The sequence below is a fragment of the Gobius niger genome, assembly GCF_951799975.1.
Source record: "Gobius niger genome assembly, chromosome: 1".
In the NCBI taxonomy this organism is placed as follows: Eukaryota; Metazoa; Chordata; class Actinopteri; order Gobiiformes; family Gobiidae; genus Gobius; species Gobius niger.
The window spans coordinates 34,445,099-34,462,131 of record NC_136852.1 but is presented as its reverse complement, the minus strand read 5'-3'; the positions used below and the strand labels follow the sequence as shown (position 1 = coordinate 34,462,131).

General features: G+C 44.9%; 1 protein-coding gene and 1 long non-coding RNA gene across 3 annotated transcripts in view; one reads left to right on the top strand and one right to left on the bottom strand.

Moving 5' to 3' along the window:
* Positions 1–5,806: 5,806 nt before the first annotated feature.
* On the top strand, positions 5,807–6,301 carry LOC306965785. The gene is made up of 3 exons (XR_013793067.1): positions 5,807–5,882; positions 5,945–6,025; positions 6,080–6,301. It is a non-coding gene; the product is annotated as an uncharacterized lncRNA (long non-coding RNA).
* sptbn4b (spectrin, beta, non-erythrocytic 4b) overlaps positions 6,302–17,033 on the bottom strand; it is an 84,943-nt gene continuing 74,211 nt past the window's right edge. Inside the window, exons 36-43 of one of the 2 annotated variants that reach the window (XM_079558989.1) lie at positions 16,333–16,417; positions 16,069–16,265; positions 15,051–15,988; positions 14,929–14,989; positions 14,598–14,851; positions 8,268–8,438; positions 7,253–7,295; positions 6,302–7,175 (exon numbers count right to left, since the gene is read on the bottom strand). In XM_079558989.1, coding sequence (XP_079415115.1) covers positions 6,837–7,175; positions 7,253–7,295; positions 8,268–8,438; positions 14,598–14,851; positions 14,929–14,989; positions 15,051–15,988; positions 16,069–16,265; positions 16,333–16,417 — 2,088 coding nt within the window. In that variant the 3' untranslated portion in view covers positions 6,302–6,836. The remainder of the gene's footprint in view (positions 7,176–7,252; positions 7,296–8,267; positions 8,439–14,597; positions 14,852–14,928; positions 14,990–15,050; positions 15,989–16,068; positions 16,266–16,332; positions 16,418–17,033) is intronic. The other variant, XM_079558990.1, reaches the window with a different exon arrangement.

Here is a 17,033-nt window from a genome sequence, read left to right as displayed (position 1 = left end):
GGTGGGGTGGTGCCAAACCCCCTCTGATCCAATATGCAGCTCCTAATGTGCTCAGTAATGTAAATCCTACTTGTTTTTGGCTTATAATTTATTACGATTTTGATGCATATCTTGCATAAATTGCACAAAGCATGAAAGTGCTGGCGAAAATCCAGAAAAAGATGGAAGAGGAAAAATAATAAAGAACATGAAAATCAATAATTGACTGCGGAAGAATTCCGCAGTCAATCAATTAGGCAAATTAAACCAGGAGAGAGGGAGCTTACATCCTGTTTTCACATCGCCATAACATGAACAAGTCATATTTTCAGGTATACTGAAAAATAGAAACAATATTGTGCCTATTGTGCATGTTTTTTGTTGATGGGATGGGCCCTGGTCATTCTTTAGTTTCCCACTGCTGGAGTGGTGTTTCCTGTGTGGACCTGGTCATTGGGGGAATGTTTGGTGCTGTCTTTAACGTTTCCTAAATATAATGGATTGAGTCTGCAGTTCATTTCATTTATGTATTCATACTTCGTACAGTTTTTGTTTTTGTTGCTGTTGTTTAGAACTTCAGTTCAGATCCATTGACATAGAGCCACTGTGAGTAATGCTAGAGACAGGACAACACAAAGAGAAATCCACAGGTCTTTATTGGTTTGATGGCTGTAAGAACAGAAGAACCAGAGGAGCTGTGTCTCCAGAGGACGTGTCCCTCGTGTCCCCTTCAGCTCGGCTTGTGTCCAACATGCAAATCCATCATTGCATTGATCTGGCATTCACACTTAGTTGAGATGCATTACAAAAATCATATAAAACTCCAAAGGAAAATGTCCGTAGTGGTTTGTAGAAACACCAACAGCGCCTGAACATGTGAAATCAGATACAAATACAAAGAGGTTCCACGTGCTAAAGATAGGATTAGACTTCATTCATCTCACAGTGGAGAAATGTGATGTTGCAGAATCCCAGATGGAGGGCAGGGGCTGGCTCGTATGGTGGAGGCACTATTTTGATAAGCGTCGACAGAGAATGCAAAAAAACATATTTTTGGGAGGGATTGTGTCAAGGTCAAGTTCCTTTATCTGTCGAACAGAGACAGGAGATAGTGTCGTGCTTGCATACTCTGATCTCATTTGGATTCATTTTTGGGGTTGGTCGGCCTCACCGTGAACACCCCTTCACATACATTTTAGGAAGTCTTTCCTAAATGCAGAAGACAGTGGTTCTCAAACTTTTAAAATATTTTACCTTCCAACAAATAGGCCTACCACCAGGCCTGGGTCAGGATCAAATCAACCATTTGTAAAACAGGAAAAAAATAAATGAAAAAATGAAAGTTGTTGTGGTAAAACAATGTTTGCTGTCTTTATGTAAATAAAGTTTTAATAGAAAATGTTCTTTTTGTACAGTAAGTTGATGCTTTGTGTGTGCGCTCAGTCACACAAATAGACCAAAGATGTTGTTAGCATTTAGCCTCTCCTCCTCTCTGGGGGCCAAACGTCGATCACCAGGAAATCATTGAGATCACGCTCACTCCCAGACAACATGTCTGAAATATCTTTGAAAAAGCATGTCGTTTGGCAGACCTGGCGGACATTTTTGTTATGGGCAATGAGGACCTAATATTTGGTCACAGTCAGGTCTGTTCGCCTACAGCAAACACCGATGTTTGTTTTTTAATTGTTTTTTTAACCATAAAAATATGTGTAATAAAATACATGCTTGTCTGTTCTTGGCTAAAATGTTAGTGTGGCTTTAAATGCATGATCAAAGCATGAATGATTCCTCTCTGGGGCCAGGACTCCCCTGAAAAAGAGATTCTTAATCTCAGTGGGACTATCCTGGTTAAATAAAGGTCAATAAATAAATAAATAATGACATAATCTCTGATTACAATGAATAAAATCCCAAATTGCGGATGACCCTGAGAACCACCTAAAGTGGGACACTGACCCAGTGGTGGTGAAGGTATATTACTCCAATAAAAGTACCTCAGTCAAAAACTGAAGATAAAGTACTGAAGTATTTGCTATATAAATTACTTCATGTGATTGTCTGTAAGATCAAAGCGAGTGACAGATTTCAAAGTAAACAATCAAGGTCCCTCCCCCTCCCCTCCTGAATGGACCTGACAGGCCGGTCACAGGAAAGCTCGTCTCATTGGTCAAAGTGATGGCACTGGGGATTCTCATTAGTTGCCAAACTCAGCAAAGGGAGGGACGATAGAAATAAATAACAATTTAATATTACTTAGGTCAAATTGCAAACCCAGGCAGCAAATTGTACACAATCTATTACTTTTGAACTTACAGACTATCACTTTAAGTATTCAATGTAGAAAGTACGTCTGAATTCTCCCCGTACAACAACAGACAGGGACAAACCTTCCTCGCCATGAGCCAGAGTCAGAGCCATTTGACAGCAGATCTGCACAGCGCCACCTATTGTTCTGGAGTGAGCCTGCTGTGTAGAAAGAGGCTAACTGCCACGCTGGAGTTACCACCTCTACACATAGCACAGTCTGAGAACCACTGTCATAGGATGTGATCACTGACCTCAAGACCTCAGGTGAAAAGTGAAAATGACTGACGCCCTCAGAGTATCTGTACAAATCTGCCGTGTCGATTATTTTGAAGGTTCCCCTGTTTTTAACCAAGGACTTCTGAAATACGAGCAAGGTCAATGTTGAGGCGGGCTGCACATGCGCAAACATGGTCAGAGTCCGGAAGTTGGGACTTACATCGGTCAAACATCAGTGCAAATGAGCCAGAACTGCAAGGAAATCACAATCTGAAAACATTGTTAAGTAGAATTGTAACACCTAGTCGAAATAAAAACTTGAGCTTGTGCCTGAGGAATGCGCCCACAAATAGATACTGTTTGTTGGTCAGTGTAGTCACTCATTGAAATCACTTTTTATCACAATGGCTATTGCTGTACGTCGTCCATACCATCTCTGTAGTGCAGTCATCAAAACCTTTGTTCCATAATAAAAAAAAATAAGCTAAGCGCAACACACTGGCTTAAATGGCATGTGTCCGTCACGGTGACGTTTATAACACTGCATCTGCTGCTGTGGTGTTTAAAGAGCCTTAAAATGCTGGAAATACTTCACGTTTATGTCCAAACTCCCCGTGTTTACGCACGCACAACTTTACGCAACATTGACCAAGCACCGACAGTATTTCCCTCAGGTTATTCTAGTCCAGTGCAAATTGACAGAATTTTGAAAAATTTGAAAACTGGTATCAATCGAATAATTATGTCCTAAAGTAAAAGTAACGTCAGCAACCCAAATCAATAAAAGCATTGTGTCATTATTCTGTCTTATCAGTTTCCATCAAAAAGACAAGTGAATTACTGACATGCCTAATGTCCATGGGGTCAGTTTTACCGAGGTCCATGGTCATCCCTTTCCCGTGTGAATAGGAACAGCAAATAACAAATAACCACTGTCAAAATGTACTCTGTCACAAAAGAGAATGTGTTATAACTTTGGATATAACTTCTGACCCGTTTTGATTTTGAATTCACTTTTAGTCAAGTTTTTGTCAACGGAAAAGTTCATGTACCTAACCCTAACCCTTCATGTACATTTCAACTATTCCACTATTTAGTCAACCTTGCATTTGTTATCATTTTATTCAAACATATTTGATCTAATTTCATGGAGCTTCTCACTCATCAACACGAGATGATGATGATGATGATGATGTGAGGCTCTGTGTCACTGAGGTTCATATGTTTTAGTAGTCATGCACTCCTTCTCATTTACTTTTAGTCAGCAAAAAAACATGACCTTGACTAAAATGATGTTGAGACATTTTAGTTGCAAAATTAACACTGCCAATGAACCATAACTTTTATTTTTCAATATCAGTGACCAAATGGCAGCGCTTTTGTAGAATGGCCCATTGACAGAAAATGTGACCATAGAAACAGAGCTGCCCTCCACCGGGGTATGGACTGTTCAGAACGTTTGGATGCTTCGAGTGCTGTGGACATAAGGCAGCCCGAGTGTGACAATGGAGACATATTTGGGTCATAGCTCCAGTTCATAGAAAAATAAGACAGATTGGGACAGGGACATTCGGGAGTGCGAGCAGGGATGCAGTGAGAATGAGGTCCTACTGTCCAAACATCTCCGTTCAGCCCATAGGGGGCGCTATGGCTTATGAACATAGGACCCACACATGTGCAGGTCTATGCGATTTGCTGGGGAGGGTCGGGGTCAAGGGTGGTGCTCGGAAGACTGAGGGGTACGGAGCTGGAAGAGCCCTACTGCCTGAGCAGAAATCACACTACGCAAGATGTCTGCAGGTCCAACATGTGTTCTATCATGAAATGTTCTTATGCAAACCAGCGCCTCCAAGTGCAAATCATTCCAAGGACAAATTAGGATTTATGGATAGAGCCAGATGGAAATGTATGGATTTATTAAAATTTATTTAAAACACATACTATATTCAGAAGGGAGTTTAGATATTGCGTTTTGTCTTTGAATAAACTAGTTTGTGCTGAAATCAAATCTGCATCAAAAAACTACTACCTTTTTGTTAAAGCAGAACTAAGTAACTTGTTTACCGTAATAAATCCTTTCCGTAGTCCCTCTGGGGGTAATACAAGTGTTAATGGGATGATTGAGGGGTCTTTCATGTCCCACTGGCCAGAAAACCAATACACGCTAGTGGAATCACGAAGAAGAAGCTAACGGGCAAAGCTAATTGCGGGCTAGCACCACTTAAACAGTATTTACAGCCGAGTGAAAAAAAATATTTCCATTGTGTAATTGAGTTGTGGCACAAAGTCCAATATCCCTCTGTCCCTTTGTCTTTTCTGTCAGCGTAGTATTTACTCTCACGGACAATAAAAAAAACACACAAAAAAACAACAGCATGCAGTGACGCTTATGGCCTGTAGGGGCAAAAGTCACTTAGTTCTGCTTTAAAAAGTTTCACATTTGATATCAATAAATTCTTCAGACAAAACCTCACCATATTGTTCAGTATAGTTGAGTTCAAGAGGCTGCAGGAGCTAATTAAAATGTGAATGTTGTTGCAGAGTGTGAGAAGAAGGTTTGTGAAATGATGCATCTCTGGAGGAAACCCCTTATTGTGGAGGCTAGCCCAGGGGCCTTCAACGTGGGGCTCGTGACCTCTTCGGGGCAGCGGCAGCAACGCAGACTGAGGGTGCATCGGAGATCGAAAAGGTGCGCAAAGAGTGACTCTCTCTGTGAAGCGACATTTTGATGCGACGGGACGTGCAGACCTTGTAGAGTGAGGCTGCAGTTCACGCTTTCCACCGCAGGCCCGGTTTGCCTTGGTTACCTTGACAATTTTGCTCTGCTTCTTATAATTTACTAACAAAAAAAGCGATTTCATATTAACACGACAGGATAACACATTTCATAGCAAAAGTATCTAAAATGAGCAAAATGTAGGGGTACGTTTGGGGCTTGGTCTGGACAGTGTGTCCAACATGTACAGCATTTTGAATTTAAAATGGCTGAATTTGATCTGGTTTTCATATGTTGAATACAAGGTTCTGTAAACTCCAGCCTGTTGGATCCTGACAGTGATACTAAGCGGCTCTAATGAAGATGATGCAATGATGGGAACAAAACCAAACACTTGACAGCAGATGCCAAAGTCACTCAACTCAAAACGCCCGAAGATCATGGGAGCTGTGAGAACAAGCCCTGGTCACCTCCTCACGCTCGGCAAGAGATGGTCTCCACCAGACAGCGGCAAATTTGTGCTTTTAACTGAAGTGTGTCAGTCAGTGGGTCAGCTCGAGAACATAAAGAGTGAGATGCTCTGAGTAGGGGGTGGAGGAGATGGTCCTGAGGAGGTGGTGGAGGAGGAGATGGTTCTGAGGAAGCGGTGGAGGAGGAGATGGTTCTGAGGAGGAGATGGTTCTGAGGAGGAGATGGTTCTGACGAGGAGATGGTTCTGACGAGGAGATGGTTCTGAGGAGGTGGTGGAGGAGGAGATGGTTCTGAGGAAGCGGTGGAGGAGGAGATGGTTCTGAGGAGGAGATGGTTCTGACGAGGAGATGGTTCTGACGAGGAGATGGTTCTGAGGAGGTGGTGGAGGAGGAGATGGTTCTGAGGAAGCGGTGGAGGAGGAGATGGTTCTGAGGAGGAGATGGTTCTGACGAGGAGATGGTTCTGAGGAGGTGGTGGAGGAGGAGATGGTTCTGAGGAGGTGGTAGAGGAAATGGTGGAGGAGGTGGCTGAGGAGGTGGTGCAGGAGAGTAATTTATTAAGAGGGCCCTTTAGAAAAATCTAGTTTAAACATATTAATCTGCTAAGTTGCCAAAGTCAAGTGAGATGTTTTGCGTCGCTAGGACTGATGGGTTTCGGCATGAACATGAAGGAGCAGACTGGACAGAGTTAGGCAGGAGGCCTAGAGGAAGCCCAAAGACATAATTCAAGACTGGTGTGAGACAAGTACCGTCTGAGAAAAAAAAAAAAAAGACCAACACAGGGACTTGATTCAAGTCAAGTTAAAGACAGAGTTTAGTGAGATTTAAACCATGGTCCCACTCCATGGACAGAGCCTCATTCTCACTCATGTCCTCCAGGTGTCCAACTCCAACTTAATACGACCAGAGACATGTTCTCACTCAGAGTGACGGACTCAAACAGACACTGCTCAGATCACAGAAAACAAACAGGAAACATGAAGCTACTCCCGGTTCACTCCAGGCTGAGGAGCGCTGGGACAATGTTCTCCTGGAGACACGCCTTGCTCCCCTGTCCTTGCCTGTCCCCCTCCGTCCTCTGCTGATAGCCCAGGGATCGAGGAGGCTCATAGCGGGACCAGAACCATAGTCGAATCATCTCTGGTTCACTTCTTCTTGCTGGACTTGTCCGAGCGTTTAGACTCAGATTTTGCAGTTTTCTCTGAGCGCTCTCCTCGGTCCTTGTCCCTCTCAGACCCGCGTTCGGGCCCACGGTCAGAGCCCCTGTCGGATCCGCGCTCGGGCCCCCGGTCGGACCCGCGCTCGGAACCCCGCTCGGGCCCCCGGTCGGGCCCCCGGTCGGAGCGGTTATCGGCCTTGCTGCCCTCCTGCCGCGTGCCCTCGTCGGTGGATGAGGTAGTGGGTTGAGGCTGGCCCCATCTGCCAATCTCTTGGTGCTCTGAGATACTGGTGCTGATGCTGCCTACCCAGGCCCTCAGGTCGTCCTGCAGGACAGGAGAGGACGTCAGAGTCTCACATGGCTTTAGCACAGGATGAGGAAAGGACGAGGAAAAGGCCTTACCTCGTCTTTTGCGTGGAATAAGAACTCACTGCCATCTTTTGTCCTGTATAACAGAAAATATGTTTGTTTAGTACTCATACATCTATGTGACGTTGGACTTTCTATTATATTCAGTGAATGATGATGATTATAGTAAAGCGACTTTGTGTTGATATAAGATGTTTTACTATACACAACAAGAATCTCTGAGACTGTATTATATGAAAATGATGGAAAATGCCTCTTCCACTTTATTTTACTGGCCGGATATTTGGAACTGATGCCCAATACCAATTTTTTTTCCCTAGGATCGGCTCTGACACTGATACCAGTGTTGGATCGGTACATCCTCAGTTACAAAGACGTTTTGACTCAATGTTGCCCTTATTCAGACTTCATTACACAGCCACACCCCAAAAAATAATAGAATAAAATATAATTATCAATCATATAAATTATTTTTATATACATTCATTTCCATTTGTTTCACTAGCGCACAAAGCCTTTTTCTTGACCAAAATAGCATGCTATAGTTTTTCTATCCCAATCCTTTTAATTATGATTATCAGAACATGTTAGCACACTTTTCTTTTCATGAAAAGTGTGCACAACGGTTGTGTTGGAGGAGGAACCTCTACTTCTGAAGTAACTTTACCAATTTTCACCACAATCTTACACGGCTCCCCAGAGGCACACTTTCTGTTCCAAAGTTATGTCAGAAAATCAGCGATGTTGTACATGGGCAGGAGCATGAACCTCATGGGTTCAAAAATTAAAGTGCAATTCGGCACCCCCTCCTGTAGATGGCGTCCTAGGTGGCTGCCTGGGCCCTGTTCCAAATTCTGATACGTCAATTTGCACGGGACTAGAATTACCCTTGAGACCTCAGAGTTTGCAGAATTACCCTAAATGAAATGAAAATGACCAACATGGCAGGTTTGGTCTAGGTCTTTCTAATCCCGTGCGAATAGGCCTTTACAGACTATCACTTTAAGGCCCAGCCACTGCAGTCGGCCTTCCTCTACACGTGTCTCACTTGAGTGTGAAGACATTCTTCTTCTTCTTGTATCCGTTGGTGACGTCACACTGACAGTGTGACAGGCTGAGCGCCGCCTCGTTGTTGTAGGGCGTGCCGGTGCTCTTGGCGTCCTTGAAGAAGCCCAACTCCCCCTTGTTCAACACGCAGTAAAGGTTAACCCAGGACCTGCTGTGGAAAGAGAGAGAGAGGGTGCGGTTAGGGGGCGGAGCGACCTCTGAGCCCACACTCACCTGAGTCCAGCCTGGACAGGTGCACGAGCCGCGGCCACAACACCGGAACAACACCACACACACGAACGGAGACGGAGACAGGCAGGGACAGTCGGGGACGAGGGGAACAGGCGGGGGGAGGGGGGGATCACGGCGGGGCGACCACACTTACCTTGGAGAGGAGCACAGGGACGGTCCACAGCGTGCACGGGAGACAGGAGCACAACACAAGGCAGTTGGTTAAATCCCATTTCAACGTGAAAGTGTCTCCTCACACCTCCACTGGAGAACAGGGACACGCTCAATTCAGTATTTAGAATGGGATTGATAATGTGTCAGAATGCTTCTTTTTCCTCTCTATGATCATGCTCATATTCTGTGCCAGGATTAAGGCTTTGCCAATGTGGAGCACCACTGACTCCGACTAATATGATAAGATTCTAATGTGAGTGCTGTTGCTGCACATATACCGAAACATGAAGAGTTCCCACAGCGCCCCCTGGTTTCCCGTGGAGGAGCAGCAGTGGAAGATGCACAGTAATGTTACCGTCATATTGCATGTTCAGTTCACATGTGTTCCACTCATCCGGAGGAGCGGTGATGTGGCACATGCGCTTTTCTCATTGTGCCCTACAGAGACACTGTAGACAATGGAGGGTGAGGCAGATTCACCCTGATAGTGGGATTATTTGTTAACATATTTTATGTTTTACTATTATATTGTTAGGGTTAGGTTAGGGTTGTTATGTTATCTTTATCCATCAACAGTAGCATCTAGTTACATTCGTTTTTTTTTTTATGAAATAACACAGTTCCTGGCTCAGGTGCATTAAGTAGATCAACATCAACCTTCCTAAAAGCTGATTGGTCTAGATCTGCTTTATCCAGCAGAGGTGACACAATATTCACCAAAAACAAGATAGCGGCCACAGATGCTCCTGTTCTGAAGGCTGACAGGTCTGGGTCTGGTCGCTTTAGCTTCATGAGACGTGTTGAGTTAGACGGAGCAACTTGGTGAGCCTCGTGACTGGGCCATATTAGACTCTAATCTGAGGCTTGGTGGTTTTTACATTTAACGCATTATACAACTAAAAATAATAAGAACAAATGGCATACACCCTCCAGACAGTTAGCGAACCGGGTACTCCGGGAAACTTTGTTGATGTATTTTTCCTATAGCTGTGAGCATCAAACAACGCACATTATGCTTTCAGCTGTTGTCAACCATAAACCTCATTTAGAAATCATTAATTAAAGGGACTATACGGAGTTTAAACATGTTAAAATGATGTATTCTCCTCCCCTACATGTTCCAGTCATGTCCTATTGTGTAGAATGAGCTCAGACCTGTTTTGCCGGAGTCAGCGAGATTCAAATGGCAGACTATTCCAGACTGTATCCACATGTATCTGTTAACATGGAGGATCAGTCTGGCTCGTGCGCCTCAGCAGGAGTCAGGACTAGAACCCTCTCTGTAGACTACAATGAGAAAGTGCTGTGGCTACGTGAACATGCAGCTCTCATGCAGCGTGTGCTGTTTCTAAGGACAGAGCAGGGCTATTGTGAGAAGAGACAAAAGATTTAAGAATCAAAATAAGATTATGATGTCATAGGATGGCATTAGGTTAAAGGTTTGATCATTTCACAAGATGAGAATACATTTTTTTAAGTTTTTCTTTTCTTTGGAGTGATTTTGACAACGTGCACTCTTCTGTAGCATATATTAGAGGATATTTTCTGACTTGGTGAAAAACAAGACAATCTCACAGAAAACTGTGTATTCATCACGTTGTAAGAACCACACAGCCACACATCACGAGAATCTGGAAAGACCCTAAGGTTCTGTAGCACTGGTTGGAAAACACTGATAGAATAAGATTAGATTTCTATTTTAGAAAAAAGTCAGCTTCAGCAGAATGAGTGAACAAGGCCAGAGCCGAGTCACCGAGAGATGAACCTTTCATTTAAAGCAACTGGCTAGTTTTAGACGCCTTTTCATTAAACCTATTCAAATAAAGCATGCTTCTCTAACATTACTAACTAATGAAATGAGTGTCAGAAACAGTTCATGTACTGTATAACTGCCGATAGTGGCGCAGAGAGAAAGCATGTGACCAGAAGGTTGGTGGTTCCAGTCCTGCAGGTGAGAGCCTGCCTCCAGAGTCGGACGCTGGTGTATGAGTGAGAGGGAACAGTGGCGTGTCTAGGGGGTGGCCTAGAATCCAATAGGCCAGGTGCCCCCCCACTCAGAACCGGAACGGTTTGATGCGTACGAAGGGTGGGACAGCGGTGCATTCTTCTCTGAGCCATGACCAATATGTTTTAGCATTACCCGGACTACTTTCACGTCGTTCTGCGGCGCAACGCTTTGCTTAGCACTGTTTACAGTCTATGGTCTGAGGCTTCGCCATCACCTCTCAGGCCAGGCTCAAATGAAGACATGGCTCTGTGAAATAGCTAAACTCTGAAGACAGGAGACTTGGAGGTCTGAGCAGGAGATCAGAGGCTCCAGTGGCGCTTGGTCTGTCCTCTCAACTGTGAGGACCTCCTCACACTGAGCAGTCTCATGTTTGAGCAGCACTGCTCTCGGTCTCAGTTGGTTCAGACATAAGATAAGATAAGATAAGATAAGATGGTACTTTATTGATCTCACAGATGGAGAAATTGCATTTGATGAGAGAGCATCCGGCAGCAGCACCCATTCAGTGCGCACCACTCTTAATCTACATACATAATCTACATACATAATCTAATCTACATACATAATCTAGTCCTCACATGTAATGTGTTCAAATCAATCAATCAAAACTTTATTTATAAAGCGCCTTTCATACAAGGTTGTAACACAAAGTGCTTTACAGATTAAAAGCAGTTCCCGCCCACCCAACCACCCACTCTTCCAAACAGACAACACTGCTCACCCCACCCCCCTCCCCATAGCCACACACACACAGGCCTTTGGCTGGTTTAGATGTGGTTCAGTCCTATTGTAGCTCTAATATTTTTTTTTTTTTTTTTTTTTGTCCTTATCTTCGATAAGTCCTGGTTTGGCCCTGACTTAGTCCTACTTTTGACAAAGCAGTGCTGTAAATACATTTTATTTTTGTATTTTCTTGCTATCAGAAGCAAGTAGTATGGCTGTTGTTGCAATGATGTACTTTAAATGTGTTTTAGTAGTTGTTGTACCAGTCTGTCTAGTCACACTTGGGTATGTAAATGTTCCCCCGGGGTTTGTGTTTTGTAAGGATTTAAAAGCTGCATCACGTCAGGTAGCAAACACATTTTAATTGCGCTATGGCTGAAATGACAAAACTAGGAAGACCAGCTTCAGTGTCGCCAAATCCAGCCTCTCTTCCACCGTGGCATGGACACAGTATTTAGTTTCAGCAATTGTTTCACAAGAAGAGGGAAAAAATGTCTCAACCATGTGTTTAAAACATTTATCAGAAAGCGGGACATGGATTTTTTGTTTTAACTGCAGATCTTTGATTTATGGGTGCCACCCCAGCAGAACTAGGTGCCCCTCCTGTGCCACTCCAGAGAAAAAAGTTGTGTGTGTGTGCGTGCGTGCGTGTGTATGTTTGTGGGTCAGTGGGGTAAAAGCGTGTGTGTGTAATGTTTGTATGTATCCGGAGGTTGTCCCAGGCGCATTGTTTTAAATGTTGTAATCTGTAAAGCACTTTGTGATGCCTTTCGGTATGAAAAGCACTTTATAAATAAAGTTTCATTGATTGATAGATTGATTGATGTAAAGTGCTTGAGTGCCTAATGATGGTAGAAAATAAATGTGACTATTTATAAAAACTTGTGATGTTTGTGATTTCAGACACAGCCTCTACTCTGTTTCAGCTTTGTTTAAAGCATATGGCTCTGGGGCAGTGGAAGCAGCAGCAGCAGCAGCAGCAGTGATGAGGTCAGGGCTGAATCCACCTCCTCATGACCCGCACACGTTCAGCCACCAGGAGGCGATGCGCTGCATCAGCTCTGCATGCATCCACAGCAGCAGCATCACGCTAGTCAAATAGTCATGTTATAGATGGGACTTCAACAACAGTATTCAGCAGCACTGACCACACTAACTACAGGGGCGTGTCTCATTGACCACTCAAAATATAGATTTATTTTAGAGTTTTACTTCTAATCCTTTTATCAATCAAATACATGTTTATTCATAATATCAATAGAGAAACAGCCACACATCTATGCCAGTTTACCAGAGTGGTGATCTCTATATAGGCCTGATTAACTCAGGACAACTTGACATCAATGCCAGAGATTTTGTGGGTTATTCCTGAACGATCATTAGATACAGCAGCTCCAATGTGAGAGCACATGCCTTGCCTTGCCTTGAGTCGTGCCGTCTCCTGTATCAGACCCTGCGGTTTTCACGGAAATCTTTACAAGACTGCTGTGAACCGCTCCCGTTCAACAAGATCAGCGAGTCACAGGTAAAGTAACCCGTCCACTTTCTCTGTATACACGGAACCATCAGTAAATGTGTGTGTCCAGTGCTGTGGCGCTACCAAAGAAAGTAGAACAAGACTGTACACCATGTTCCAAATTATTATGTATATTTATGTATTTCAGTGTCATAAAGGTACAACGTTTTTCAATGAAACTCATGGATGGTTTTGTGTCTCAGAGCTCTGAATCACTGACATCAACCTCAGACGCCTGTGATGATTCGTTTTCAGGTTAAGCCCAGTTAAGGGGAAAACTGCTGAAAAAGGGTGTTCCACTTTATTATGCAGATCATCATTTTCAAGCAACATGAAAAGCGTGAAATACGTAGTTGAATGCCTTGGACTAGGAATGAAAACCTTTCATATTTCACAAAAAAAGGAGCAGAATCATCATACTGATTCAGAGCACACATGGGTTTGTGCAGATAAAGGCACATTGAGGACGGTTTCTGCCAGACAAACACATCAGATTAAGAGAACAGATGCTACAAAGCAGCATACAGGTATTTGAAGCTGCTGGTGCCTCTGGAGTCTCCCGAAGATCACGGTGTAGGACCCTCCAGAGGCTGCAGTTGTGCATAAACCTTCTATAGCTTTTGATTTCTGTAAATATGACCTCCTAATGCTGCAAATTCAACAAATGACCATTTTCAGTTAATTACAAGCTTTAAAATGTATTGACATAATGAGTTGCATAATAATTTGGAACAGTAGATTTTGAGTTGTTTATTAGATTTATTTTTGAATAAAATACTGTGATCACTGGGAGTTTATTTCAGTCACATTCATGTTATTCTCACAGTTCAAGGCTTGAAAAATATGTTTCTTATTTTTTGTCATTTGAGTTGACAGTTTAGAAAATCCAAATCAAATAATTTGGAACGCGTTGTAGATAGCACTTTCTGAACAATATTTGGAAGAGAAGAGGAGGTGAACTTATTCTTCTAAAGCAGAAAAACTGTCAAACTCTTGCAGTGCCGTGTTTTCTCCTCGTCACCTGTGGCTCGCTGTGGGACAGAGGAGCAGAGGATTGTGCTGTAAAAGTTATCTAAGGGCAGTACATTATGGATCACAGACACAAGCGCTGTGATGTCCTCGTTTTTGGGAAAAGTTGCGGAAAGGCTGTAACAATGGAGCCATGTAAACAGATCTGATATGCTGGACTGATAAAATATTCTTGCATTTAGTTAACTTTGTATGGACAAAGCCTAAATATGCCATATAACCTTTCATTGTTAACGCCACATTAATGCACACGCTGCAGTAGTCCGTCCTGCAGAAGGTTTAAAACTGCTTCTCATATGTTTGAACCTCATATTTATCATATCAGATAGTGTATCTGGATTTTCTCCACCTCAAAATATGCACTTTGCAGTAAGCACAATGATTTATTCAATGTCATCAAAGGAAGGCACTGTCCATTTTGCACATGTGCAACTGTTAAATCAGGCCCTTGATTAAAAATGTGAGTTGATCCTCAGGCTCCACCTCTGAGCCAATGAAAAAAGTCTGGACACGCCCCTGATAAACTATATTCAACATCAATCTGATTTCATGAATAAATAATAAATAAATGAATCAATATGTGAGGAACACACTATTTGACTGTGGTTGCAGAAGCAGGACACGCAGCTGTCTACATGCGGGACACCCACCTGTTGGTGCTCTTCTTCATGCTCTCGATGTCTAGCTTGCGGAAGAGGAATCCCTCTTGATGGGCAGTGTGCGCGGGTGGCTGAGGAGCAGCCGGGCTCTGAGCTGGGGCAGACCTAGACCTCCTGCTGGGCTCCCCTCCCTCTTTGGGCCTAGGGCGGCGTCGAGGTTTAGGCCTGTCCCGAGCTCGCGGACGATCCTGCCGGGAAGACTTCTCTGGGAGGCCGTTAGGCAGACGAGGCACCTCCCCTCGGGCCTGGGGACATCAGAACACCTGTTACCATGAGCCAAACAAACCATTAGTAGAAGCCTCACCACCAGCTGAGACCTGACCTGAGCGGCTTCTCTCTCCTGGAGCTGCTCCACGATGTCGGCCATGGTGGACCTCTTCTCCCTGGAACAACACAGGTTAGACAGTGTTCCTATTGGACCAATGTGCGACAGAAAACACTGACCCCCCAGCGGAGCGCCGGTCAGACTGCTCCCTGTCCATCTCACTGGACTCCTGTCGCTCCAGTTTGTGCCTATCCCGCTCTCTGCGCCGGGCCTCGTGGCCCCCGTGGCCCCCTGGAGCCTCGTGTTCACTGGATGTCTGCCTCTCCAGAGTGCGCCTGCGCTCCTGCTCTCTCCACACTTCTTGGGGAAGCTCATCTCTGCGTGCCTGGATCAACTGCTCACTAGACAGGGGCCGCTCCATCTTGTAGCTGTGGGCCTGGGGCTGAGCGAGGCCCTCAGTGCGGGACCCCCGGGGCCCTCTTGTGGGGTCACTGTGCAGTCTCTCGCGACAGGGCTCCTGCAGGACCACTTCAGCCATGATGTTGACGTCTGCTCTGTCAGGGCCAGGCTCTCTGTCTCTGCCTCGCTCACGGGACTTCTCCAGACGGCTTGCCACCAGCAGGGGGGTGACTGCGTCATCCAGGTGCTTGATCTTGGGCTGCCGAAGATACTGAGACCTGGGCCCCTGCTCCTCTGGGGCTCGAACGGTCAGGAGCGGGCTCACAGACTTTGAAACTTGGCTCCTGACAGCACTGGTGCTTTCCCGCGCCTGATTGGCTGACACCAGCATGGCTGCTGTGGCAATGGAAGCAATGGATGATAGAGCAGGCTGACCCAACCCGACAGCCACCCCCACAACCCCAACATTACCACTGTGTTGGGGGTCGGGCGTGCTCTTATGCCCGTTTACCACAGAGCTGTAGTTAGGGGCCGGGGAGCCCAGGCGCCGCACAGAGGCAGATGGGGGAGGGCTGGGTTGATTTTGCTCATAAATGGTTTGTCTCGTGACAAGAGACACCGGTGGCTGACTTTGAGAGTCTGGGGGCTCCAGGAAGACCTTACGGCCCAGTAGGGGGGTGGGCGGCAGCTTTCCCTGCTCCGCCTTTAGCTTTTCCACCTGCATACAGAGCACATGGATGAGATTCATGCCTAAGAGGGATCCTGGAGGTTATTTAAGGTGCTATAATGAAAGTTTACCGAGGTGAGGCGGCGTAGTGAGCTGAAGCGCTCCTCCCAGTTGGCTGCTGCTTTGCGGAAGGCCTCGTGGCGGCGGATCAGCTGCTCCACTTCGTCCACACTGGTGCCCAGCTCTGAGCTGTTGAGCAGGGGCTCCTGTGCCGTGAGCCAGGCCTCTGCTACCACTGCCTCCTGGGCAAACTGGTGCACCTCCAGCACTATTGGAAACAAGGCATTAGTGTCCAAAAAGTCCTGTGTGGGGCTGTGAAGAGACGAGCTACTCACACTGCTGCAGGAAGTCCCAATGCTTGTCCCACTTCTCAGAGAGCTCATGCTCCTTACTAACCACCTTGTCCAGTTTGTCCTTAATCTGAGCAGAGCATAAGTTAGTGAGTAGGTCATGTGTTAGTGAGTAGGTCATGTGTTAGTGAGTAGATCATATGTTAGTGAGTAGGTCATATGTTTGTGAGTAGGTCATATGTTAGTAGGTCATATGTTTGTGAGTAGGTCATATGTTAGTGAGTAGGTCATGTGTTAGTGAGTAGATCATATGTTAGTGAGTAGGTCATATGTTTGTGAGTAGGTCATATGTTTGTGAGTAGGTCATGTGTTAGTGAGTAGGTCATGTGTTAGTGAGTAGGTCATGTGTCATGTGTCATGTGTTAGTGAGTAGGTCATGTGTTAGTGAGTAGGTCATGTGTTAGTGAGTAGGTCATGTGTCATGTGTCATGTGTTAGTGAGTAGGTCATGTGTTAGTGAGTAGATCATATGTTAGTGAGTAGGTCATATGTTTGTGAGTAGGTCATGTGTTTGTGAGTAGGTCATGTGTTAGTGAGTAGGTCATGTGTCATGTGTCATGTGTTAGTGAGTAGGTCATGTGTTAGTGAGTAGGTCATGTGTCATGTGTCATGTGTTAGTGAGTAGGTCATGTGTTAGTGAGTAGGTCATGTGTCATGTGTCATGTGTTAGTGAGTAGGTCATGTGTT